This window comes from Buteo buteo, chromosome 3, assembly GCF_964188355.1.
Source record: "Buteo buteo chromosome 3, bButBut1.hap1.1, whole genome shotgun sequence".
NCBI lineage: Eukaryota > Metazoa > Chordata > Aves > Accipitriformes > Accipitridae > Buteo > Buteo buteo.
In genome coordinates, this window is record NC_134173.1 from 6305478 (window position 1) to 6332859 (window position 27382).

At 41.6% G+C, this 27382-nt stretch overlaps 1 protein-coding gene across 1 annotated transcript; it reads left to right on the forward strand.

Annotated features, from left to right (window-relative positions):
* On the forward strand, positions 1–26919 carry LOC142029422 (sodium-dependent neutral amino acid transporter B(0)AT3-like). Its single transcript, XM_075024278.1, has 12 exons — positions 1–157; positions 9035–9175; positions 10781–10918; positions 13569–13750; positions 14145–14255; positions 19462–19574; positions 19845–19973; positions 20595–20751; positions 22099–22303; positions 23881–24040; positions 25437–25599; positions 26707–26919. Exons 1-12 carry the CDS (start codon positions 1–3, stop codon positions 26917–26919), a joined length of 1869 nt encoding a protein of 622 aa, XP_074880379.1.
* Positions 26920–27382: the final 463 nt, after the last annotated feature.

Genomic DNA, 27382 nt, shown 5'->3' on the forward strand with positions numbered 1-27382 from the left:
ATGTCAAAAGATTTATCAGTGCCACCTGAAATCCCTAAGGAAGATGGCAGACCCAAGTGGGACAATAAGTTCCAGTATATTTTAAGCTGTATCGGATTTGCCGTCGGTCTGGGGAACGTGTGGAGATTTCCATACTTGTGTCAGATACATGGAGGCGGTAAGACTGAAACGGGACTTTGCCAAAATATTAAACTACAATCCTAATGTAACCATACTAACTTATGATGGGCATGGAAGTTATATATTTGCATCACTTCTTTTTTTAACTGTCTCATTCTCATAAATGTTTTGCACTAGTTAGTTAGATTAGCTTTTTCTACAGAGTATATTTCATTTTAAAATGATGCGTTCCTTTAGGAATTAAGACCAGACTGACGCTAACTCTCAGGAAACATCATTGTAAGTTCTTACATTGCTGCTACAGTCCCGCCGGGAGCAGGAAACTGAACCTGCAGGTCATTATGTTAAGGAAAAGCGGAAAGTCCGGAGAGAAACGGCTCCCAGATAAATGGTCGCTGCGCTTTCCTTCGGGAAGGTGAGCGAGTCGTTCCCCTCCCTTCTCCGATGCTCGTAGGAGCTACCTCATCGTCTGGCACTGCCCCTGCGCAAAACTAAATTGCACTTTTTGATGTCTGTGAGGCTGTTTGAAATGCTCAGCTGATAGAACACCAACCAGGAGCCTGCCAGGTGGTGCGAAGAGCTGCCCAAGCCTGTCCCTGGGCACTGGTCCCACAAAGAATTGCCTTAGAAGCAGCCGATTTAGTAAATATAGATGGATCAGAAAAGAGTACTTGATAACTCACCGTTCACAGTAGCTTCTGAGATCTGCCATGGTAAGCTGTCTAAAGCAGAGCCAGATAGCAAATTGTTTCAGCCCAGAATTATTCATTATCTTTCAATTAACGGGAGAAACAGAAAATTCAAACCTGGAGAAACTGTCAAATGACAGAAAAAAAATATTAAATCCAAGCTTGTTCTACCAAGGTATCTGTATTACTTGATGAACTACATATATTTGAATCAACCAAGGAACCAAGAATGGATGCTGCCTTTAATGGAAGGAGGTGTTTCAGAAAGAAGTAGCCACTTAGGGACTCTGGTAAGTAGCTGAATGAATGAGATATAGCAGGTTGTATCAACAAAAAGAATCTCGGCATATATAAGCAGAGCACTAGGAAGTAGGTGTAGATATTGCTACCGACACTAAGACAACTTCTGAACTTCTGATGCCTTCTGAAAGTCCAAATTTCAAAGTCAACTTGAAAAATTAGCCAAAATGCAGAAAAGCACCAACAATTATTTAAGGTCTGGGAAAATTATGGGACAAGGAATGACTTAAGAATCCAATCTATTCAGCTCATGAAATTGAAAACAAAAGAGTACATTTATCATAGTCTATAAAGAAGCAAATGGAAACTATTTTGGTGACAAGGAGCTCTTTAACATTGAACATGTAACAGCTGGAAGCTACGATTACACAAATTCAAATAAGAAAAGAGAAGAAGCAGTAGGTTAGATTCCTCCCAGGAGACTTAACATTTTCCATTATTTATTTACAAGATGTGAAACCCAGTGAAACTCTCTCAGAGGAGTGCCGTAACTGGGTGGTTAGAAAGCCATAGGTGTGAGCATGCTGTGTCTCTGCGTTTGCCCATGGAAAAAGCCTGTCGCTTCAGTTAATGATACATGCGTTAATGAGACACGATAAACACCTTTAGAGAGACACCCCCATAGCAGATATGGCATGGGGCCCGCAAGGAAGATGTTCTTCTGGCATAGGAGCTGTAGGTCGGAAAAAATACCCTACAGCATCTCAGGTGGCCTTTCTACCTTAGAGCAAGGGAACAAGCGCTCAGTATTAACAAACAACATAATAAAACTAACATAAAGTGATATTTTTGTAATATAATGTACAATTAACACAAAGCGCTCAGTGGAAGGTTTGAAACTCACAGACGGGACCATAGCAAGATGCAGCTCCTCCGCACATCTCGTTACCCAGAGCTGCTTCTGGGGCCACCAGCTGCATGAGGCTGCATGAACTTTGTGCTTCAAGGCTTCCTGCAAATCTCTATTATGGATTAAGATGAAATATTGTTCTGCTGACTGTAAAAACGCTCTCACACCTTCCCATGAAGCACCAAGGGTTGCTTCTCTGTGCTGGAGGCGGGGGACTAGCTGTGGCCGGCTGTTTTTCAACCTCTTCAGATCCCAGCCTCACTTCAAAAGATCAGCAGCACTCACCTCCTATTGAGGTTTGATCTCTCTGTTCCATCCTTCCCCTCCGGGATGTCCTGCATCCCTGCCCTACGGACCTCTACCATCCCAGGAGAAGCATGAGTGCGAGTGCAAGGAGACCCACGGTGACCTGTTTTACTCCAAAAGTCTGTTTGCTTGTGTATCCAGCTTCTGAGCACTGATATATCCCACAGGAGCTGCTAGGGACAAAAAAGACAGGGTTTAGAGAAGGTTTAATGATAATAAAAATAGAAAAATGCTGCAGGGACAAAGGTCGAGTTGTTCCTTTGCTCCAGGAGTAGCAATCTTGCCAGTGAAAAAATCAGTTTAAAATAGCTAGCAGACTCAGTAATGGCATGTAGCTACTTTGCTTCACTACGAACAGCATCACAAGACAGGGGTGAATAAAGGTTCAACGTATGGATGTACGGCCAGTGTTTGGTCCCTGGATTTTAACGAAGGGCTCAGAGAGCTCAACAGCAGGATGGACTCTGTAACAAAGCGCTGTGGGGTTTGTGAATAATCTATCTCAGAAAGCTGGCGTTGGAAGAGTTTGTGTGAGTCATGAAGAGCACCAAGAAGACAGAGCTGTTGGGTTTACAGCAGTGTATAATGTAGCTGCTTTTTTCTTCTGCTAATTTAAGGCAGTGATGTGATTTGGGGTTGCATTTTTGAAAGCAGACAACTCAGATGCAAAAGCCCAATAGCTTTTCAGGGCTATTGGAGCATAAATCCCGCTTGTGTGGGTCTGAAGAGGTGAAGATGGGAGAGACCAGCAGCATTGTGGTTAAGCAGGAGCCCTGAGAGGTGCAGTGAATGGCTTCTGGGGTACGGATCACAGTTTCACAGCTGGTTCAGGTGATATCCAAGTGTTTTAAGAGTTAGGCAATGCACTTTACCTCATTTCTAGATCTTTTAAAAAACAAGAGATAAAAATAAGTGCTTGTATATTTGCCTCATGTCAGCTGTTCTCATCAGACCTCTGGACCTTATTCATCGCACATTAGTGTTACTCAGTAACTCGGATCTAATATAATATCAGTTTCGCTGACATTTATCACCCGTTGTCGTTACTGATTATTTGGATTTATTGCCTGAGTTAAGTTAGTTATTTACTTTTCATGACTAATGGACATGAAGGTTGTTTGCCACAGTAAGTGGAGACAGACGCAAAGGTTCCCAGGCAACTGGGATTGAAAAGAAGCCTCTAAATGGCCCAGCATATAGTTTGTCACTTAAAACCGAGACTCAAACAAGTCATATAGGTATATATGTACACATACAGTCATCTCAGTATACTTAAAAAAATCCCAACCCAGTTCTAGCTGGAACTTACTGCAGTGTTTTACTTTTGATTATAGCTAGTATATACATACGCTTGCCTAATCCATGGGTATTAAAAATGGGCATAGTGCCCGAGCCTACAGGATGATTGAAAAATATCTTTAATATAAAATACAGTTTCTTTCTAGGAAAATAAATACATGTAAACACTAAAGTCCTGCTAAAAAGGGAGAGCTGTTTACTTCTGGCGCAATGATTTACAGACTTTCATAACCTGTGGCTTACCTGACCTTTTGCTAGAATTTGAACTACAACTTGGTACGAAATGCAGTTGCCTGGCTCACTGCGTCCTCAGAAAGAAAATAAAATCTGAGCGGAACAACAGGTATACCTGGAAGATACTGTGGGGAAAAAAAAAAATGTATTAGGAAGAGCAGAACAGTTCACTCTCTGATAGAAAAATTAATTATGTTACAACAAGTAACAAACTTCATTTTCTGGATTGTTACCATGTCCTGCTCAAGTCCTTGGTGAAAAACTATGGCATTTGGGGTTGATCCTTTCATAACTTGGTTGCCCTTTACAGCTCAGGTTGGTGCTCGCACATGGGCGCTGCTCACTTGTGTCCTTCAGTCATGAGTATTTCACAGGAAAGATCACCAAGGATATTTTATAAGTCACTCTACAGGTGTTACCCATCTTCATTTGAAATGGCTATTGCCCTCTTGGCTTTCTGGACATGGCTTTAGCTGCTTCATTGTTGCTCAAGGAGATATAGTCATTTACGTGGGAAACTCAACCCTGCAAAGTTTCAGTGTCCGTAAGATGTGCAATGGGGCCTGCCAGTCAAAATCAGTGCCATCATAAATATACTGCACAAATACCACATTTATAGCAGCTCACACTTTTCACCTGGATTAAGGCATGTGCAAAAGACATAACAAAGACCATGAAGGATTGTTTTCCAGAGAGAGGGGTGAATAGGGTTAAGTTGCTGCTTTTTTCCCTACCTGATGTCTTGATGTGATTCGTTGCTGTGTTGGCTACTACGCTGCTTAGCTGAAATCCCATGGAGAAAGGGGGACAGGTCTGATAATCCCCTTTCAATAACTAATAGCTTTTTCTCTGTATCTGAACAAGTAGTTCCCACCTATTGCAATTTCTTGCAGGTAAAACATAAATTATGGCAGGTATCTTGCCATTAATTTCTCAGTCCTTTGGAAAAATGCACCCATCGCCATTTCTCCTATGTACCAACAGAACTGGTGAAGTGGAGCTCTGAATGCTTGTTGCATTGTATCACACTGAGATGGGCTTTCTGAATTTTTCAGACTCTACACGTGTTTCCTTTGGAATTACTATTTTGCCATTTTCCAGGTCATTTCTGTCTTCATTATAATTACTTTTTTCTATTCCTAAATCTCTGATATTCATGTTGTGGCCTTTCAGATGCTGTTGTGTCTTTAGATCATCATTTCAAGTTACTTGCGTTAATTCTGCTAGCTGATCTGCAGGTGCTGGTAAGGTGCAATACTGAGCATGTGGATCAGTTCCTCTAAGTTTTTCTCCACCATTTAGGAAGTCTTCATTGGTACCCCAACATCAAGCAAAGTATTGGGTTTTCATCTCTGCTTCTCACTGAGGCTTATCCATTTCTGCAGGTCTTGGTACGTCTTGATTAGGAGGTCGCCTGGCTGATACTTCAAACCGCTTTACATTTCCATAGTCAGACCTGTTGCTCTCTCTTTCTAAGATGTGACAAAACCAATCTGGTGCTTTCACTCTGCTTTGCCGGTTGCCACGATTCAGCTTTAGACCGCACTCCTTCGTTAGCCTCCCGGTCATTCTGCTCTCTGGTGCATCAGCAACTCTCCACAGGCTGCCTAGTAGTTTGTGCGCTTCTCTTCCAGATTGCCACGTGTAGGTGATACAACAAAGATTGTGCCCTGCAAGCGTCATTTTGCAGGCAGAGGGCTGAATATGCTCGAGCAGTTGCTTTTCTGACCTGATTTGCCTGTACATTGCAATCGAGGGGTCAGGTTTTAAAAACCCACAGTGCATCTAGAGCGCACCAGGTATTTTCTTTTCTACTGCCATGACTACAGAGCTATCTCCACTCTAATGGCTCTTCTGAGTTAGCAATGATACCGACCGTGCTACAGACTGGTGCTCCTCGTCACTTGGGACTCTATCGTTAACGAAACCAACTTACCAATATGTGCAGTATTTGTAATTGTGGATAGCCTCATTTGGAAAAGCTCTTGTAGGCTTTCTGTGCCTTCTCATGTGCACAGGGATTGTTCCTTGGCTTCGTGGTATCCTTGTGCAGGATCTCCTTCCAACATAGCTTTTAACTCTGGTAGATTTTGGACTGGTTTGGGGTTTTTTTCTCCTTGACCTTCTTTTAGTAGTGCATGTATGTACTTGCAGGATGGATGCTTTGTGCATCTTGGGCGTCTTTCTAACAGAAGGAATGGTGTAGACTGAAATTTTCCTAGGCCTTGCCTCAGGGATGCAACTAAAGCATGCCCTGGTGATACTTTTGATTTTTATGGGCATTTCTCCAGGCTTTTAAGGTACTTACAAATGGTTGATCACTGTCATTTTCCTTATATGTTTTTTGAGAGGAAAAAAGTTACTGAAGCTGAACTTTTGTTTTTAGAGGTTCCCCCCTGGGCTCGCTTCTTACGTATGTCATTTATTTTCCTTTGACTGTGGAGCATATAGAGCTATAATATCTAGATATACATGTACCTAGAATATTCAGATGTAGAATAATTTGCTTACTGGCACTTTATGATTGTTTCTGCTAAGGTTTCCTTTTCCCATGCCTCATGGAAGCCAAACCTTTCTGCAGTACCTGTTCAACACATCACCTGGGTGCCAAGTGGGTTTTGCTGTGCCTGTGTCTGAATGCTCTGTTTTGTGACACATGCTCTGTGTCAGGTACCAGCTTCCTTCTTCATTTTGCTTCTTGGATTTTCTTCTTACCTTTTTCACAGTTAGATTTTTCATGGCTTTTTTTTAAAAAAAAGTATTTAAAATTTGCCTTATGGCACACCCTCCCCTATCTATTAAACAAAGCCCTTATCTATATAGTGCTAGAGTATCTGATACCTTTCCAGTATTTGTTTTCTTTCTATGGGTGGGGGATATTATTGTGGAAAAGAGTAAGCTTCAAGTGCTTGAGCAGACTGTCTATGCTTTTCATGACTATTTCCTTTTTGCCTAAAAATACTGTAAAGCAAAGGAATGAATAACTGAACACATATTTCTACACTACAAGCCATTTATTTGAATTAGTTCCGAGAAAGATGAGCTCCATTAACTATTTCTTCTTAGCCCAATATTCTGCCATATTTCCATATTTGCAGATAGCATACTTTTTATACGGTTCTCATGGAAAACCAGTATTTTCTTTCCACGTGCGACATTATGTTTTGCCATGCTATAAATATTATTGGAGATAACATACAAGCCAGCACAAAGCAAACAGGCTTTTATCAGCAGAATATCTAAACATGCTCTGCTATCAATGGTTCAACTAGCAAACAGAAAATGGGAGAGAGATAACAGAGGGCAGTTTGCAATAATTATTACACAGTTATTTCCAGGGATATATGATACAGGAGATAGGTTGGTCCCTTATAGAGCACTCTGCTAGCAAGGGCTCAGCATCGCATGGCTTGCAGAGAAACAGCTCAGGCGAACAAGTCGGACGAACGAGCCCAGTGCTCCGCGCTGCCGTGCTCCAGTCACCCGCATGAATATTTTGCTTTTCCCAGGAGACAGCCCAAGGCATGGGGCTTGCAGGAGGGCTGGGTGGCTGTCCCCAGGTGTGCTGCGGAGGGGGATATCGATATCGCAGCAGGTTTGAAGGAGAGCGCAGGACTGAACGTGGGGAGAGGTTTCTGAGTTCTTGCGGAACGGACCTGCAAATTCCTTAGTATTTACATAGGAGCTTTGGTAGGTAGCTCCAGGTGAGAATTCATCAGGTGGTAAAACACTTAAAAATAAACAAACTGTTGTGGTCCTTAACTCTCTCTGTAAATCTCTCTCTTTGGGGGGGGGGGAGGAGGTTTATAACAGCCACTTTAGAGCATCCTCCAAGCAAGAGGACTACTGAGCAGGGGTACTGATGATCCATAATGAGGATTTAACATAATGGGAATTAACTGTGAGACTCCTCTTTCAAACCTGCTTCTTAGCGGTTAAAAACGTCGTAAGAAATCAGATCATAAGGAGAGACATTTATTTCCACCTTTGGCAAATTAAGAACAGTCCTTCACTGAGAAGAGCTTTGCTGATTTTTGTTCCTATGTACTGCTTGATAAAGGGCTAAACCATTAAATAACACACCTTCTCTGGGTGTTGTATGTAGTTATTGCAGCAGCTAGCAATAGGTAGCAAAGTTATTGCAACACCTAGCCCAAGTGATTTGATTTATCTGCCCAGCCTTTCGGAATAATCAGTGATTGCAAAACACAGGAGCCAGTCCAGGAGGAGACCAGAAATCCTTGTGCATTCCCTCACCTCCCTCTCTGGGCTGAAGACGGAGCAGATAGCCAATGGAGGTGATGGTAAAGCTGCTCTCCCTGCCAGCCTGGAGGGAGGGGAGAAGGTTTCCAGGGCTGGAAGAGAAGAGCTGAGCAGACTCAGCTATGAGATTTGGAGGCAAAGTTGAAATGGTATAACAAGGCACAGATCTACCGACAAAGCGGTGAGGAGCACACAGTCGGTATGAGCTGGTAGAAGGATTGGGAATGGGCTGAGGCAGGACTTCTGTCTTTGCTTCCCCAAAGAAAAGAAGCTTTGCGCTCACAGCGGTTGTTGGTCATGGCAATCAACTTCAATCTATTAGATCATTTCAATTTAATTGGACGTTTGGGCAGGTGCTTTAAACATACTGACGAAACTTCTGGTGTCATGAAAACCAGTTTCTGTGCAAAGACCCAAACCCGTGTCCCTTCTGAGGAAAGGCGGGGAAGATGAGGCATTGCACACCATTTTGCAGGAACCAGCCAGGCTGCCAGCAGGATTGACACCTGCCTGCAGGCACCCAACAGCACGTGCTGCCTCTGGCCCAAGGCAGCTGCTACGAGAAAAAACAGGGAAGACGTAGGAGATGACACAAAGTGGGATGATACAGTGAATGGGAAAGAGACAGTATAAGGGAGAGGCAAACCCTTACGCTTTATGAGCAAGGGGAGAAAAGAAGATGCTTAAAAGAAAGGGAAATGGAGGAAATAGCGAGGCTGTTTATAATGGGCTGTAGCAGTGCCTGAGGGGAAGTGTCCTGCAGCACTAAGCATCCCGGTCCTTCCTCCTACATCTTCACCAGCAAAATTACCAGTAACAGACATTACTTGGCAGGTATCCCTAGCAATGCTCCCTCTCTCAACACACCCCACAAGGACTTTGTTAGGGTCATAAAGCAGACAAATTACAAACCAGTAATTTCAGTGAGATGCAGATAATCGTGTGGCTCAATTGCACTTAACTGTGTTTTCAGGGGCTTTCCTGATCCCATACTTCATCGCTCTTCTCTTCGAAGGAATCCCACTGTTGCATCTCGAACTGGCTCTAGGACAGTGCCTGAGGAAAGGCAGCATCGGTGCCTGGAACACCATCTCACCTTACCTTGGAGGAGTTGGTACGTCTCTCGGGGTCCCAGCTCAAGAAACTGCAGCTGTGCTCCCACCCAGCACTCTCTTCCTACAGACCTGCGCCTAACGCTTGCTAAGATATAAAAAGAAATGCTTGACAGGATATAAAAAGAAATTTTTTACGGTGAGGGTGGTGAAACACTGGAACAGGTTGTTCAGAGAGGTGGTAGATGCCCCATCCCTGGAAACATTCCAGGTCAGGTTGGACGGGGCTCTGAGCAACCTGATCTAGTGGAAGATGTCCCTGCTCATGGCAGGGGGGTTGGACTAGATGACCTTTAAAGGTCCCTTCCAACCCAAACCATTCTATGATTCTGTAATTCCATATTGCTCCCATCAGGTGTTACTCTAGGGACACAGGAGCCTTAAATGCAAACCTCATAACCTTTGCTGTGGGAATAGTAATGATCACGAGCTCTGCTAGCCAACACCACCCCGTTCCCACCATATCTTGGTGCTTACACAAGAGCTGCCTGCCCACAGGGCTTCTCGCTCCTCCCTCACAGCCTCACCAAGAGCCAGTTTCTCTGTCCAGGGATAGTCAGACTGGAGGGGGGACAGAAAATCAGGAACGGGATCCTGGCACTTCCTAAGGAGCCTAATGCACCTGGGAAAGTTCCCCTCCATGAGAGAGGGGCACGGTGGGGCTACTAAAGGGACATTATTAACATGGCTGGGCACAAGGGACAATCCACACAGCAGTCTGCATCAGACTGGTTTGCAGTCCTGCACCAGCAATTTTTTTTCTATTTATTTAATTTAATGTACACTGAAAAAAACATACCTCTTGTCCTGCGTGCATTGTTAGGCTGCAAAAAGTGACCGGGAGCAGCCACTGTTTGAGGGCTGAACCCTCGGCTCTACCAGTTTTGAGATGGCATCCTCCTGCCTGCCGGGGCAAGGAGAAACCCTCGGATGCTCCAGCCAGGACTGCTGGATGATGCCCTGCTTTAAGCAGGCGCCTGAAAATGGGATTGGCAGTAAGAGTTGTGCCTGCGGGCAGGCGTGGGAGGAGAAGGGCTGGGTAAGAGGAATTATCTAAGGGCCAGAGGGCAACCAGGAAGAAATGCCAAGCAGGAGGGTGGTGCCACCAGCTAAACCCATCTCCTACAATTAGGCATGTCCATCCTCCCTTTGCAAAAATGCAAGCAAGCAGAAACCATGGTGTTGCTATTCTTCCTTCCTTCTTGTAGGAGTAAAACACTTACCGGTGTTTGTTACAAACTTATGTGCATGATTTGGGACAAAAAAGTGCTCCTCACGCAGCTGTAGCATGCTGTGAGATGTCAGTCTCTTTTGGTCTCTGCTATTAAAGTTGTCCCGTGTTGTAGAAAACAATGTATTATATACTAGAGCAAAAATTTCAACCCTAATCTTTGTTGTCAGCCTTCTTGGAGCAGGGCCGGTGAGCTGGGGGACTGTGCACCAGTGTTTGGCTACTGAGGACACGAATGCCCATCTTTCATGTGAAAATCTCTGAGGCAAAACAGAAAATCTTGAAAAATTAGGAAACATGAACTTCTAGGAGCAAGTGCTGTGACTGATAATTTTTTCCAAAGCTTTTCTAAGCTGAGATCTTGTGCTTTCTGCAGGGATTGGTTCGTGGATGGTGTCAGTTCTGGTGAGCTTATACTACAACACTGTTTTAACCTGGGTGATGTGGTATTTCACAAATTCCTTCCAAGAACCTCTTCCTTGGAGTGTTTGCCCTCTAAATGAAAACAGAACAGGTAACTACCACTTAGAGCATCACTGCTGGCAAAAGGAGGATCACAAATATCAGAGTCTCAGGGCTTGGAAGGGGAAAAGGGAAGTTTTGTTTATTTTTTGTGCTTGTGCTACGATACAAATACCAGTCTGAAAGAGCGTCCTCTGCTTTCTGACTATGGAGCAATAGCCATTTATCATGACACACGTGCCTGTTATCATAAACTACATATCAAGACACGTGAGATTGTTAGCATAATTAAGAACCCATTTTATGACTACATCTTTTGGTATCTGCTTTAAATGAGACTTGAGTTTTCATTGGGTGGTGATGCATTGGTTATGACCCATAACATTTCAGCTCATTTGCCATGATGTGCTGAGAAAGATCAGCTGAGTTGCCAGAGCAGGAAACACAACCCTACCAGAGAACTTTAGTCTCTGCCTGTAGATTGCCAAGACTACTTTTACACATCCAACAAGACAGCTTCCTAGAGCAGCTAGCCAAGAAACCCCTGAGAAGTCACACTTGATTTGGCCCTAGGTTGTGCAAAAGACCTGGTTTGTTTTCCTGTCAAAAAGCTATGAGAAGCATGATAGCCTTCTCAAATTCATCATCCTCACAGGCACAACAAAAACCAGAAAGTCCACGACCCCTTTTGCTTGATTTCTAAAAGGGAAACAAAATAACAGTGTTTAAAAAAAAAAAGAAAAAGGAGCAACTAAATAAGCAAAACACTTCTGAGGTAGAAGAGAAACTACTTAAAGAGGGAATCTTTGAGGCTCAGACCAAATTCACATTACCCAGTTCAAAACCTTTAGTGAGACCAAAGACAGTGTACCTAAGCAGGATAAGGAAGACTGCTCTCAGTTCTTTAAAATTATTTTTCAGCTTTCTTTTTTTGTTCAGAACATGAGAGATGACAAGTTCCAGGGCAGAGCAAGAAACGTAATCTGAGTAAGAGGCTAAGAAAAAAGACAAAACAACAAAACATAGCAGAAGTCAACTTTCTTTTGGAGACCTTAGGACTATTCTGGAGTAGGAAGACAATTAGACACCCCCCATCTTTGTTACAGAAGTAGAGAAAATTATTTGGGCCTTAAGAAATAGGATTCTTTCATTTCTCAGGATATAGGTGGCCCGGCTAGTGAGCTAAACAAATGTTTTCCAAACCTGCTTTGGAGATCAGCTTTTTAATCAACTGGTTTGGTATACAGAAAAACTGCATTTTTAATTAAGAATCTCTTAGAAAATATTGAAGAAGTCCTTTAAGGACAGATTTTTCAATACCAGTGCCAAGATGGGAAGAACCTGCACTTCTCCATCACGATTGCAATGCTCTGTCCGGGGAGCTGCTTCCTAAGCGAGTCAAGTAGCAGCTGTTTCCATCCACCAGGCTTAGCTGAACGTAGACTAAAATGGCATTATTTCAGGCTCACGTACTTAAGCTGGGGCTAAAGGGACAAGAGCAGCAAAGCTTTTCACGACATAGCTCGTTACTCATACACCGCGCTACAACCCACAGACTTTCATTCAACAGCCAGAGACTGTGTATTCAGAGGTAACTGGGATTGCACTGGTCAGTGTATGTCCGGGTGCACGTCCGATTCTTTTAATTTGGAGCTGAGGAGAGGACGCCAGCAAGTCTGAGTACACGAGTGTCCTCATGCACTGAAAGAGGATCACCAGCTTCAGGTGTAATGACATTTCAGTGGCAACCACACTTGCAAGTGTAAATTTGTCACTGGAAAGCCACTTGGCTAAATCAGTGCCTCACATACCTGCAAGTTATTTCATTTTCCACCTTGCAATCTCACCAGAGCAAGTTTTGTTTGAAAAGTTTCGTAAAGCCACAATAACCACAATCGGGGGGGGGTGGGGGTGGGGGGAAGTTATGGTAAACTTGAGTGGGATTGTGTGCAAAACAGCAGCTTCAGCAGGAGACACTGCAAGAAAATCAGCGTGCTCTCCTAGGCAGAGGAAGAGACATTCAGGTCTCACCAGGCAGGGAAAGGGGAAAGAGCTCTCCCAGTCCTGGTGTGTGCTGGACCTCCTGGTTACAGGGATTGCTATCAGTGCCGCCTCTGTCGGCTCTGTGCTGTGTAACCCCAGCTCCTGGAAACATACAGGACTGCCTCGTGCTCTCAGGACACACCTGATTCTGGCTAGGAGCAAAGGCAGGAGGTGCTGCACCCAGGGAACTCAGGTTTCCAGCTAAAGACAGCAGGTCAGTGGGTTTCCTGAAGATCTGAAGGCTTAGATGTATCCTCAGGTGCCTGAACCTTGTTAAGGCTCCACCAGCTTGTAGCCATATAGCTAAAAAACTTCATAGTCTCCACCACAATTACAGTTTAGATTTTACCTTGCACTGAGTATCACACCTTTTCTATTTAGAAAGTTATCACCTGTAGAAATGCTGGTGATGTTCTGGTGAAGGTCTCACGTAAGTCTCGCAGTCTCAGCCTGTCGTGACGGAGTTTGTCTTGCTGCACATTACAGACAGTGCAGAAAGGCCAGTTCAGTCTATCTCTGTATTTCATTTGGCAACCCACAAAAAGACCATCCTGCCACTCTCTGTTAGTATAAAGTATTACTTCCTAACTCTACAGTGAGTGGGGAAAAATATTACCAATTTTAAAATTTATTCTTACACTTGCCACATTTTTTTCCAGGGCTCAATGAAGAATGTTACAAAAGTACCGCAGTAAATTATTTTTGGTACAGGAAAACTTTGAACATAACACCTGATGTCACTGAGACTGGCACATTACAGTGGTGGCTCATTTTGTGCTTAGCGACTTGCTGGGCAATTGTATACCTCTGCACCATCCGAGGAATTGAAACCACAGGAAAGGTATGGAAAGGATACAGAAGTGCATTATCCCACACTTTGGGTCTTGCTCTCCAGATACTGAGTTTCCCCACCAAGGAAAGCCTTCCCCGTTTACCTCACTAGCACTGTTTCAGTGTGCTCCTTGTCCAAGGAAGTGATCACAGTGGTACGGGTGGCTCAAAATGACACTTCTTTCCCATTGCAAATGCTTCTGCCCTACCAGTCTCCCCTCAAGCAGTTTTAAGAGGAATTTTGTTACAAATATGTTCAGCAAAAGCGCGTTTTGATTCTTTTAAAGATGACAATGTTCATCTGTAGCTGTCTGACCCAATATTACTAGGATTGTCTCTTGTAATAACTTAAACAGGATTTTTTGATGTTAGTAACTATCCGTCTTCTTACCTTCTCACTTTAGGCAATTTATGTAACAGCAATATTTCCTTACCTGGTCCTAACTATATTCCTTATCCACGGACTCACTCTACCGGGAGCCACTGATGGTCTGGCTTACCTCTTCACCCCTAATGTAAGTATTGCTGCTATAGTCAGAAATGTTATTTTTCCTTTTTCTCCCCCTCAGATCTCATACTGTATATTCATTTTCCAGCAACTCCTCATCTAGCTCCCTATCCAAGATCTCAGCTAAGCTCTTTTTTCTGAGATGAAGTGATTCAGTATTTTAATATACTTTAGCAAGAAAAGAAGCAGCAAAGTATTTAACAGTTTGGTAATAAGCATATCAGAAAATACTGGAAAACTGAGTACATTATGGGTGCTTCAGTCTTGAAGGTGTAAGTGAAACTGATGCACTTCATGAGTAGAATCATCTCTGTTTTACACATGATAAAGATGGGATTTCCCTGCCAGTGCTACAGAATTTACATAACTTTAACCTTTTAAGAATTCGCAAGGAAAATGACTGAGGAATTATACTGCAAAGTCTTTTTTTTTTTTTTTTAAGGTTGAAAGTAATTTTCTCCTACCCGTTTCTCCGTAGCTGAAGTTTTTCACCCCCTGTAGCTGTCCCTAAAAGACAGAACTGCTGGAGAATACCCCTCTCCCATTTTTTCTCATCTTCTCAAAGGGACAGGAGTCCTAGATCCCTTCATATGCAGGCCATTTCAGAAGGACCTCTTTAAACTGTTCTTAGCGGCCTTCCCAAATGCAAAGTGAAATTGTCCTACCAAGTGGTTGCTATTAATTGTAGGCTCCTCACAGCTCTGCCTTCATGCTAAAAAGCTCCACAAAGCGGTGAGTGTAGAGGAGGAAAAGCAGCACGCACTGATGGATGGTCTCGGAGCATCCTCTGCCTCCACAGCAACAGCAGTGCTTCCCACCACAGGAGCACTGGGCATTTCCCTCTCCCATCCTACAACCGGAATACAGGCATTAAGGAAAACATAAGCCAAGAAGCCCGGAGATACATTATGTGCCAGCCTGGAAAGAGACGCCAGCAAGAGAAAGCTCAGATGAGACACCTCTTTTATCCCTCCCCCTGCAAGCCCAGTGGTACGGGCACCCATCTGAACACTGTCAGAGCTCAAAAAGGACAACCCTGGTCTTTACAGGAGCTCAGGACATGCACTTGCATTTTTCTAGGGCCCAGACAGGACAATAAATGCTTGGTGCAATGTCTTAATGCTTTCTCCAAAAGCAGACTAGACAACACAACCAGAACACAGCTTGGCCTGTTGTCATTTGGTCTCTGCCCGGCTGTCAGGTTTCTCTGGAGAGCTCAGGCATCTTTGGGACTTACAAACGTTGCATAGCGAACTTAATGCAAAAACTAGATTTGTGTGTATCCACAAAGCCTGGAGGTATTGTAGTGCTGAGGGGGAGAGAATCATCAGAAAAGAAGAGCTGGACTGTTTTGTAGACCAGTGCCAGAAGTCAGAATGAAAATCCAGCTGCAATCAACCTGCAGTTATTAGTTGGTCTGAGCAAGCAGATCCCGGGGATGTCCTTGAAGAGTCATCTGAAGATGGTTTTGGTGATGAAACTTTTCTACGAACATGGAAAAGCTGATGCAACAGCCTGGTAAGTGATATCTGCTATGGGTGTTGCTATTGCATAGGAAGTCACAGGGTAAGACAGAGAGATGGCTTTGTTAAACTAACACACCAACTGCTATGGAGGATTCTGGCACTTCAAGGATTTCAAAAAGACAGTAAGCATACAACTGCAACAACATCTCCTTTCTCTCTTCTTCCCCTTAGCCCCAAGCTGCAGTACCATTACTGCCTTTTCTGTTAGCCTGCTTAATGAGGAACTATTCCCACCACTGCCATCAATAAATACGTACGTTTTTCTTGTTACACTTCTCCAAGGGGGATGTCCCAAAGTGAGTTGCACAGGGGGGTTCTTGGTTTGTGGGCTTTTTTTGGCAAAGATTGACCTAGCCCACCCAAACCACATTAGCTTACAAAACTGTAAAGCGTATTTCTTAAGTGTGTGCTGTTTTCTTCTTCTTTTCCTGTCTTTTTGCAGGAAGCTTGTAAAGTTTTAGCAAAATAAAGTAAGAGTTAGCTCACCTACTGCCTGTTTCACCTTGCTTTAAAAAAAGAAAATTTTAAATAAATAAATCAACCTTCCTGACATTCTCCACTCATTGGAGGCAATCTTTTCCAACTTTTTTCCAACTTTGCAGTGCAGCAGAAATTGTAGTTTCTCTGTAACAGCTGCCACATCCACTCTCTGGTAACTGTTACACCTCACTGTTGTTTTTGAAAATCTGTGAAAAAAATACCTAGTGCTAAAAGTCACATCTTACCCAGTTTCAACATCATAATCACCCAACTGAATTTTTTTTTTCAAACCACCATTGTTTAAGTTTATTTACTTTCCAAGTTTGTATTTTAGTTCTTATTAATAAATATCACAAATAATAACTGCATGTATATGGATTTTAAAAGTGGCGAGCTGTGGTCTTATTTTCATGCAGAAATACATAGTCGGCTTTTTGCCACCTGACACACTTTCACACCTTAAATTCTAGAACAAATAATGAATACTTCTTTTCATTGACTTTCAGACATGGAGAAGTCTGACTATGTACTCATCCCCTCTAAACCCTTGACTACCTGGAAAGTGAAGTTGCCAAGAAAACAAAAAAGATACTGAAGTTTTGCTCACAGGCACTTGAGGGGAAAGCAGAAGCTGTGCAAAGATGAAGCAACACAAGAGCTGGAACAGAGACTTTTGCAAAGGTTCTTGGGGGAAAAAAAAAGTAACCAGAGGCAGCAGAAAAGGGATCCCACCAAGCATCAGCAATGGTCTCTACACGATTCAGCTTCTGTGGACATCTGTGTCAGCTCAGGGAGCACAAATGCCTCCTTCTCCAGTCTCTTTCACATCTGAAAGATCTTCAGAGACTGTAAATATTTGGAGGTTCTCTGGCAACAAACAATTTCAGGAACTTGGTTGGGCAACTGACACCTGCACCCAGAGCTCTGGAGTTATTTAATGAGCAGTGAGAATAGCCAAGAAAAAGGCAGCACAGGCACCAGGTCCTCTATCGCAGAGGCAATTTGTAATTTTTTCCTCTATTTTGCAGTTTAGTTTTACACCTGATGTATTACTGTGAATGGACACTTAAAACTGCTTTCAGGGTACCCAGTCTGTCCATATTGTTTCTGGTATTAAGGAGAATGAAAGCATTACCTTAATGAACTGCTGTCTTTAAGTGCAATATTACTTGTTAGCCACTTGCTTATGAGAAAAGCAACAGCTGTTTTTACACCAAAATTACACATCACAGGGATCCCAGTATTTTTTAATTCTGTTTTAAGAAAGTTTCTGTCTGTGTTTCATGTGTTCAAGTATTCAAAAATCCTACCACTCAGGGGGGAGAAATTATGCTTCCTTTCCTCATTACTCCCATGTTCATTCATTAACATTCTGGCTGTGTATCTTCATCCACACGTTTCTAGCTCCAGCACTTTTTTTCTTCTGAAGACACTCTTATGAAATCTGTATGCCGTATTACTGAAAATATAAAATAACATTTAGATTCATAATGTGCTTAAAACCAGATAATGACATTGCCACAGCACGCTTGCCTGTCTGCTGTTTTGTCAAGTTTGGACGTTGATAAGCATCTTTTAGAGTCAATAAATGCACTGCATCTAGCACCAAACTAAACTACCTCCAGACTCATTTGCCAAAGTCCCCAGTCAGAAAGCCAGACTTGTAACAGTTGTATCTATCAGCACTTAATCACAATGTGAAGGCCACGTGGCAATGCGAATGCCAAGTTTCTGCACTGCAATTGCATCTAGTCCTGCACCTCCACGAGGTCCTACCAGTGAGCACTCTGGCATTGAAGGGTTTGGTTATGATCTTTCAAAATAAACCTCTAGAAAGGTTTGCCTAAGCTGAAGTCTTTCGGCCAGTAACAGTTACACATATCTGCTTGCTATGTTGTGTTGTACAAAACGTAATATCAGTTCTGCCGTGGTCAAAGCACTGGCACACTTGTGGAGAAAGCATCTGCAGTAAAGGCATTCACTGCATCCATCCACACCGAGGTCAACCCATTATTCTTGCTCTTCCAAGCTCAGGCCAGCTTCAGAGAAACCCAAAGTGCTATTAAGGGTCTTCTGGCATACTTACCTCTCATTCCTACCAATGCTCCTGGTAGGATCGATCATTCCTACAAATCTTCCTAGTCACGTACTAGGATGAATGGCACAGGCACATAGACACGACACAGAAAACACACAATTCACCCTGCGTGACTAGGATACAGATTTGACTCAGACGGATGTAAAACAAAGTGAAATACTCTACAGCCCCAGTACTACTTTTGGGCCCCCTGGTTTTTAACACACTCATTCTTAACTAATACTGGTTTTTATTTCCCCTACTTGATAACGGATCGGAAAGTAATTCACGTGGTAGGGTATGAATATAACATGCCACTTCTCAGTTTCTGCAGGAAACTAATATTCATTGAGCACATTTACATTTTGCACATTGCTTATGTTTTATCTTTTTTTTTTAGATTGATTTTAATGGTAAGATTCCTTCTTAGCACATCTATTTAAAATTGCGTATTATTCTCTGTAATCCAACAGTCATTGACTCTTTAATTTAGCTTCCTCTATCATGTTGCCCTTACATCAAAATTCAAATCTCACTCTGTCAATTTCTCCTTTTTTCTTATTTTTCCTATGTTGCCATTTTATCTTTTGTTGCTGTTTTCACAGTACTTTGAATCCAAGATGCTCTTTTCAATGAAGAGCCTCCTCTTGTCTGCTTGGGCTTTTAGTCTTTTTTTTTAAACAAATTTGGAAAGCTATGGAATCACTTTGTCTTAAAACAATGAAGGTTTAGTATTTGTTTATACAGTTTTAGGAAGATAATATTCTTAAACTGGAAGTTACCCAGTATGTGGATTAACAAAAAGAAATAAACTGAGGAAAAATGTAATGTACTGTCCCTATTGTGTGCCTAATGCCTATCATTTAGAAACACATTTTTACTGTCACACAGAAGATGTGTACAATGAAGTAGATTCTATAATTACTAAATATATTTAAACAGACCAAATTATGTCTTCAGAAACACCTGCTTTACTGACACATTTTGTACTAATTTCCATTTTCAGTGTATTTACATGGCAGCACAACTCTCAATTTCAGAAGTGAAATAAGAGATGAGCTATAACAACCAAGAGAGAAAAAGAAATTTTAATTTCAGCCTAATACATACACTTATTCCAATTATTTCAGCTGAACACTTTGAAAAATCCCCGTGTATGGCTTGATGCAGCTACCCAGATTTTCTTCTCTCTCTCTTTGGCTTTTGGAGGGCTTATTGCATTCTCAAGCTACAATCCACCAAAGTAAGTAGAACGACAACCTTTATAAATTGCTAAATTCTTGCTGCATTTTGTGCAATTTTCTAAAACTTTCAAATTTGAACTGGATCTTAGTTTTTCTAAAGGATCTTAACAGCTGCTATCTTTCTAAAAGGCCAAATAGATTTTCTAACAGGAAGGGGGGGAAAAAAAAAATCTAAAAAAAAATAAAATGTTTGCAGAAATACCTGAGAGAATCACAGATAAAATATTGCCTTTTTTTAGTCACCTCACTTGTCTGAACGCTATTTCTAGAAATGACTGTGAAAAGGATGCTGTGACAGTGGCAATTGTGAACAGCGTGACATCCCTCTATGCTTCCATCCCAGTCTTTTCCGTTTTGGGGTTTAAAGCAACGACAGGCTACTGGGACTGCTTGGACAGGTGAGAAACTTGCATTTCCAGTGTTATACTGTGGTTTCAACGCCTCAATAGATAATGTGTTACTTGAAAAACATGCATTTTGAGAATTTATTTTCACTAAAAAGGAAAAGCATCTGTATGGAGAAGTTTAATATATAAATGGGAAGTATTATGGCACTGAGGCAAGAATGATCAGAGGTAGTGTTTGTAAGAAGCAAGACAAATTATAAAACAACTCATTGCAAGTAGTGCATCAAGGGTCATATCTCAGTCTCAGACTAGCATTAGAAGTAGTTAAAAACCCAACACTTTTCCCTATTCCACTAGATTCACTAAGTTATTAAACACAAGTGGTGGAAATGGTCTGGAGAGCTGATAAAATAAAAATAGAAATGTTTTAGAGACTGCATCTGCATAAAGTACTCAAAGTTTGTATCTGAAAGAGAAGACATTAAATAGTCTGAATATTTTCTCCTAACTACTTTATATATAAAGTTCTTATTTAACATTTTCCTTTATATTGTAAATAACAGCACAGAAAGTAAACACAACTTTCTGTTAACATCTGAATACATGGCATAGCATTTCCAGCCACATCATCTGCAAACATTTAAACTAATGGTATGTTGGCTTCTCTGGCAGGAACATTATCAATGTCATCAATGAATTTGATCTTCCAGAAGAAAGCATCATGCGACAGAACTATACAGCCTGGATTAGTTACCTAAATTCATCACATCCAGAAAAAATTGCTGGACTCAAACTGAAAAGCTGTGACCTTCAAGAATTTCTTGATCAGGTACCATAATTGCTTTCACAAAGTAACCCTTAAACAAAATATGAAGAAGGACTGGTATCTTCCTTTTTCTTATACGTACTTGTACATTACTATACTCATAATGAATATATTATACATAATGATGAAACAAAATGATTTCTCAAAATTTGAAATAACACTGCTGTAGGACAGTTTCAACTGAAAGCTGTCTGGTACGGCAAGCAAAATTACACATTATTATCACAAAACCTATCTTCAAATGGGTTCCTAAGTGGAGCCTACCATGGACACTAGATTCAGTCCTACTTTGGTTTAGAGGAATAAGCACAACAGAGGAAACACATCTAGCTGAAAGATTATAGAAAAAGGATGCTGAATGGGAGTTTCCTAAATCCATATTTAAGAAAGTATCAAAAAAATCTATTAAAATGTTCACTGTTTGCTTTCAATCACATGTATGACCACCAGGAAGGTACCTTATCACTGTCTTCTGTTTTCCTTTCCCCATCTTTCTATTCCCTTTTGATCTCTCCCTTTTATTTTTCCTCATCTCTGCACAGGATCTCACCAATATTTTGATTTATTATTTTTTTCCCAAACCTCCCTCCCCCCTGCCAAAATACATCCTCTCCCTTTCTGTCTTTTCCAATCCTCCTAAAACATTTCCCCTATCACTAAACACAGATGTTTCTTCTCTGTTTACTTCTCCAAACTCATTCCGCTTGCTCCAGTCCTGTAACTCTCATTTACTACTCACCCATTTGTACTCCCTTGTTACAAGTCCTTACCACCTAATGAAAAAAGAATAGGGCCATGGCTGGAGGAGAGAATCCAAAAGAAAGGAGCTTGAGGAAAAATAAAATAAAATATTAGGACAAAAGGGTGGACACACCTGTCAGAGACAGAGTGTTACAGTGCACGATAGCCTTAACACACAATAATGGTAAAATAGGCTATTTTAATCACATGACAGAGAAGTCAAAGGACAACATTCCAGCCCGTACACAACTGTTTTGTGTTTTGTCTGGCTTCCTCTGATGACACCCATTTCTGATTTACAGTTTGACATATTTTACTTCCAAATTAGTGCAACATTAGCATTTTTCAATGCTTAGATTTAACTATCCTTGTCCTTGGGATAGCGAATTCAAAGAAATTTGGCTGAAATTGTGTTTCTCCATATTAGCCTTTCCTGATAAACGGTCCCCGCTCCCTGTTTTCTCAACTACTGGCTGCCACAGAGCCCCGTAGGCTGACCAGCACCCTTGACTCCAGGGAAGGACAGAAGCCTGTTATAATTCTATATGCATGAGAAATTGTATTTACGCTATTAAAATGCACATTTTTATCTGTTTGTGAATTCTGCAGAGTGTATCGGGAACTGGCTTGGCTTTCATCATTTTCACTCAAGCCATCATTCTCATGCCGGGCTCCCAGGCCTGGGCCATCCTGTTTTTCGTAATGTTGTTCAGCTTGGGCCTTTCTTCTATGTTTGGGAACATCGAAGGAGTCTTCACTCCTCTTTTAGAGCTTCGAATTATATCAAAATCAATACCCAAAGAGCTGTTATCTGGTAAGGTATTTGCTTTGCTTTCTTCAAAGAAGGTGGCTTATTTATAGATGCACAAACTACCTTAATAAATATTGCAGAGGGATTAAGAATTTGTAATATTAAACTTAGCTATCTCACAGTGTTAGTAAGGGCAGTGGATTGTGTTTGCAGAAGATAAGCACATGGATGAGGTAGCAGTTATGGCAGTAGCTGTCAGATGACAGTATTATATTGCCCTTGCCATCTTTTTTTCTTAGCTTGCAAGAGCTGTTTCAGTCTGAGAAAGCTTGTTAAATTGCTATTCCTGGAGTCAAGTTCACTCTGAGCTGTTGTAGACATCAGGAAGAGCCTTGTCTTCACTTAAGCCTTTGGCACCTAAACAAGTCACTTTAACGCAACCAGTGACATCAGCTGGTCTGACATAACCACCTGCACACGAACTTACCACATTGTCCCAGCTGTAAGATAGGTCATTCACCCCCATTTCATTCAGGTTTATGCTGCTACAGATTATTTCACATTTACTGTGAACATGCCAGAGTAGAAAATTACCACTTGGAAACACAGGAATGAGTGCATGCAATCCTGTTCTTGCACCAAAACCAGAATCTTTTCAACCAGAGACAGTTATTGAACCCAACCTGCTCCTCAAGAACCAGACTCAGTGAGAGTCTGAGAGATCCTACTGTGAAATTGGTCTAGAAAAATTTCTGGCAGTTTGAAGTAATGGATTAACACTTCTGCAACCTGCCCTTTTAAATTTTTTATCAGGAATATTGCTGTTGTGCCTTTTTTAGAGTATTCCTGTGGCATCAAAATTATACCCTTCTCATTTTACATAACCTGATGAGGTAAACATATTATTTTGAAATTGATTTTCCAATCGTGAGCTTTTTTAAGGAAAAAGAAAAGTCCGGAGCCAATTTTACACAGCATTGAACCAAAAGCCATCTCAGAGTCAGATGCAATTAGTGACACAGCAAAAGGACATACGAATTGAACTGCAGCCCAGGTCTGCATCCAGCAACACTTTCCTTCCTTCCCACTTTTTCTCTCAATTACCCCAAATCCATACCTTGGCTAAAGGGGAACTGACTGTACAGAAGTGTGGTGAAACCTAAACCACACACGCTGTGACATAAGGCACATACACATTTGAAGCTCTGGGTTCTTTGAGGAAATGGGGGGCAGAAATCCAGGGAGCCCTTACAACTTCTCAGGTGCCGGCTACCTGTGCTTTAAGCCTATGACTGCATGGAAATAAGGGCACTTGAAACTCACTGCATCAGTCAAAAATTAACACAGGGCAATAGCATAGCACAGCCCAGGTTATCTGCTGGAAGTACTAACAACTGAAGGATGCTCTGAGTCACACCAGTGCATTCCTCCTCCAACAGACTGGTGCCTCTTGGCCAATACACAGGGGAAAATGGAGTTTGGGAAGTGGCATTGGCTCCCCTAAAGAAAAAACAGCTTGTCATAGCTCCGTAGAGGGAGAGAGGAGAAAAATCACTAGAACAAGAGCAAAAATAATTTAGAACAAAAATATACTTACCAAGTTCGGTTCAGTACTCAGTAACAAACCTTTTTTTCTTCAGGTATAATATGTCTAATTTCCTTCCTCATCACTCTGTGTTTTACACTGGGTTCAGGGAGTTACTGGATTGACATTTTTGACAGCTATGCAGGCTCCGTGCCACTTCTAGTCATCGCTTTCTTTGAAGTGATTGGGGTTGCATATGTCTACAAAATGAAAAGGTACGTTGGAAACGGATGGAATTTTTTTCTTATAAGAGACAAATATATTTTCCTCTCAATCCATGTATGTTACATACAGGTATACAATATTAACTTACTTCTGTAGTACTTAACAGTTCTGTGAATGTAGTTATTCTTTGCTTCAAGTCTCCTATATGTGTAAAACAGGAAGAATAATCTCTGCATAGCACTTATGGAAGGAGGGATCCTAAGTTTAAAGCTAGAAAGTCAACAGCCATTGTAGTTCTCTGGCCAAGAGAAGTTACACCATCTTTCAAATATGCTCCTGTTACTGCCATTTTGTTTTGTATACTCTTGCATTTTTTGTATATCATTATTTTCCCCCTCAAACTTCATAGTAAACAACATGCAGTAACTCACCCATGTTAAAAAGCTCAACCTGCATGCTGAGAATTTCCACAGTCACAGACACTGATTAAAAATTTTTTAGATCCACTGTTAAGATCCTTGGAGCATCTCCCATGTTAAGTGGCGATAACTTCCAGGCTACATCATCATAAAACAATTTCACACATCCCTCTTGCTGCCTGAACAGCTAGCCTCAATCTTCCATGACGCAGAAGTGGCAACAAAACCTGGTTTCACAAGCTACAACAGACTCTGGATTCCACAGCACCTGTATTTTGTCTGTTATGCTAGTATACATATACTTTTTCCTCCTTGTTACTATGGGATACGAGCATAGTCAAATAATTTTTTCCCAGCTCTCAAGAGCTAGTATCTTCAGTTAGATTAACAGAATTGAAGACAAAGCTTGTGTTTGAACACACACAAACAGTCACAATTCCTATTCCAGACTACAACACACTTTCCAACTTGATAGATACAGGTTATCATGTCACTATGAAAGCCAGAAGCATATACCTACTGCCCATTCAATGTACAAAACTGTAAGAGGTATATGTAAAAGATCAGCTCCATGTCCAAATGACTGCCACTACTGACTGCAGAGGAAGCTGGCTCAGGCTTGTCCCTGACTTGATTTGACTCATTTGGTGCTGGTTAATTCAGACTTCTTCCTAACAAGCTATGTTTGTTCCCTTGGCAATTTTGTCTTTTTTTAAATGTTGGAATAGTTCTACAGAACTGCTATAATATTTTCTTCACCTGTTTGTGCTTAGAAACCTTAGACTAGGTGCTCAAGTAATGTAAACTGACAATGTAAACTGACCATTCGTCCCTGGTAGGGATCAATTATATCAATTTATTGATATTATTATTTACTTAAATCTATAGTAAGTTATTAAAAAAGGGTATGGAACAGCAAAGATTTAGGGAGCTGTACCATGTGTTTAAAACTTACAGAGAAGTATGAAAAAGAGAAACTGTTACCACTTAGATCTGACATCATCATAAACATGCCTCCTCTTAAAAGGTTCAGTAAAGATGTGAAATGGATGACTGGCCGAAAACCCAATCTCTACTGGCAGATCACATGGAGGTTCATTAGCCCTCTGCTCCTGCTAATTGTCTTCGTGGCCTTTGTTACTCTTCAGATACAGAAGCCAGCAAGCTATGCAGCCTGGAACCCTAAATACGTATGTTCCCAAATATTTTCAAAGCTTCTAATAAAAGCAAGACTTGTATATTTTTCTCCCTTACCACATCCTTTAAAATCACTGTCATCTACTGCTTACCTACATAATGCAGCCTGAAGTGGTGCAACGCTCAGAATGAGAAGGCTCTGGTATGCATAGAGGTTACACATACTAAAATGCATTTCTGTTAACAGAGCATCTTCTTGAGGAGTCCTGCATAGTCCACGCTCCACATTTCTTACAGATATGTGTAATGCCGAGAACTGTTGAAGTGAAATGTGTCTCAGACACTCCATACCTACAGGGGGTTCACAGGTGGAACAAATGCATGGGCAGAGCTTTAGAGCTGCACAACAGATACCAAGGATGAAAACAGTACTCAGTGAGAACTACCAGTGTCACTGGGGCCTTGATGAATACATGAATGTGTAGTTTTGACAGGCAGACAGGGAGGGAGGCAGTGGTCCGAGAACAGCGTTGGTTAATTCAGCACCAAAGAGATGTCAATGTTGAGAACAGTTGATCTGGATGTCATTGTCTCATGTCAGTTGCAGTTTCTTGGATCCCTCTCAAATCCACCCTGCATAGGGGTTTGAAGATCGATTCTGGTGTTAAACTGCGTGAGGACTACACGGCAGCAGTGTCTCCTCCAAACGCCATTAAGTATCTGTCATCCCAAAATAAAACTCATAGCCACAGTCTTGCAGAAATTGCATTACCATCATTCCCTCAAAATCTCTCACATAAATCTTCCCTATTTGGCAAAGAGCACGCTCAGTAATTGCTGAAACCAGGTAAGCTTTGAGTACTAACAAGAATAATCAGACCTTAACCAAGCGAGGGTGAAAGTTTGTAACTCTTTGGGCAATGCCTGCATCCCTAGGAATGTGTCACACTTCAGCTATAAATCTTTGAAACTGTAAAACATTTACAGCCATCTTCAGACCCGTGAGAAAAGTATACAGGGCCACTGAATGCTATTGCAGTATAAGAGTAAAACTTCAGCTATACTTACTATAACACCATAACAAAATGGAAATGGAAATCACAGCAAAATGTAAGTGTACCTACCAATTATTTCTTTTGCTTGCTTTTTTATCTCCATAGGAAGGCTTTCCTATGAAAGAGGAGAAAGTTTATCCACCTTGGGTACTGGCCATCTGTGTGCTGTTAGCTGTCCTTCCTTGTGTGTTTGTGCCTCTGGTAGCACTTTTCCATCTGATCAAACGAATGTGCAGAAACAAGGAACCAAGCTTTGTAGCACCAGAAGTGTTTTCATGTCAGGGGTCTAATAGCAACTTTTCTCATCCAAAAGAATAAATGCCCATTTATCTGTCTGTAAGTGAAAATAAGACAGCCTTTCTTAGACACAATTAGCTTCAGCATGGTATCATCCAACCATCCTGTTTATGCAGTTTATATGCTTACAGCCAATCACTACGAATCTATAAACAGTGCTGCTATGTTTCCTTTATTTTCAACCAATTTCACAACAGTTACATTAATCCTGTCCCTCCTACATCCTTGTCCTGAATCCTACACACCGACCAAGTACCAGCCCCATTGCTTTAACCCTTTTCACGCATTACCAACTTCATGTCTCTCTCCAGCCAGACTTTGAACTTGGAAAGCCTGCCAATTATTGCAAGTGCCCTGTCTTCTTTCACTTCTCTTCTAAAAAAACAGTTTGCTCCTAAGGATCAGCAACATAAAAATTGGAACGCAAGCACCTACAGTTTCATTCACTGACCCTCTGAGAGATGTAGACTGGAAGCTCTTGAAG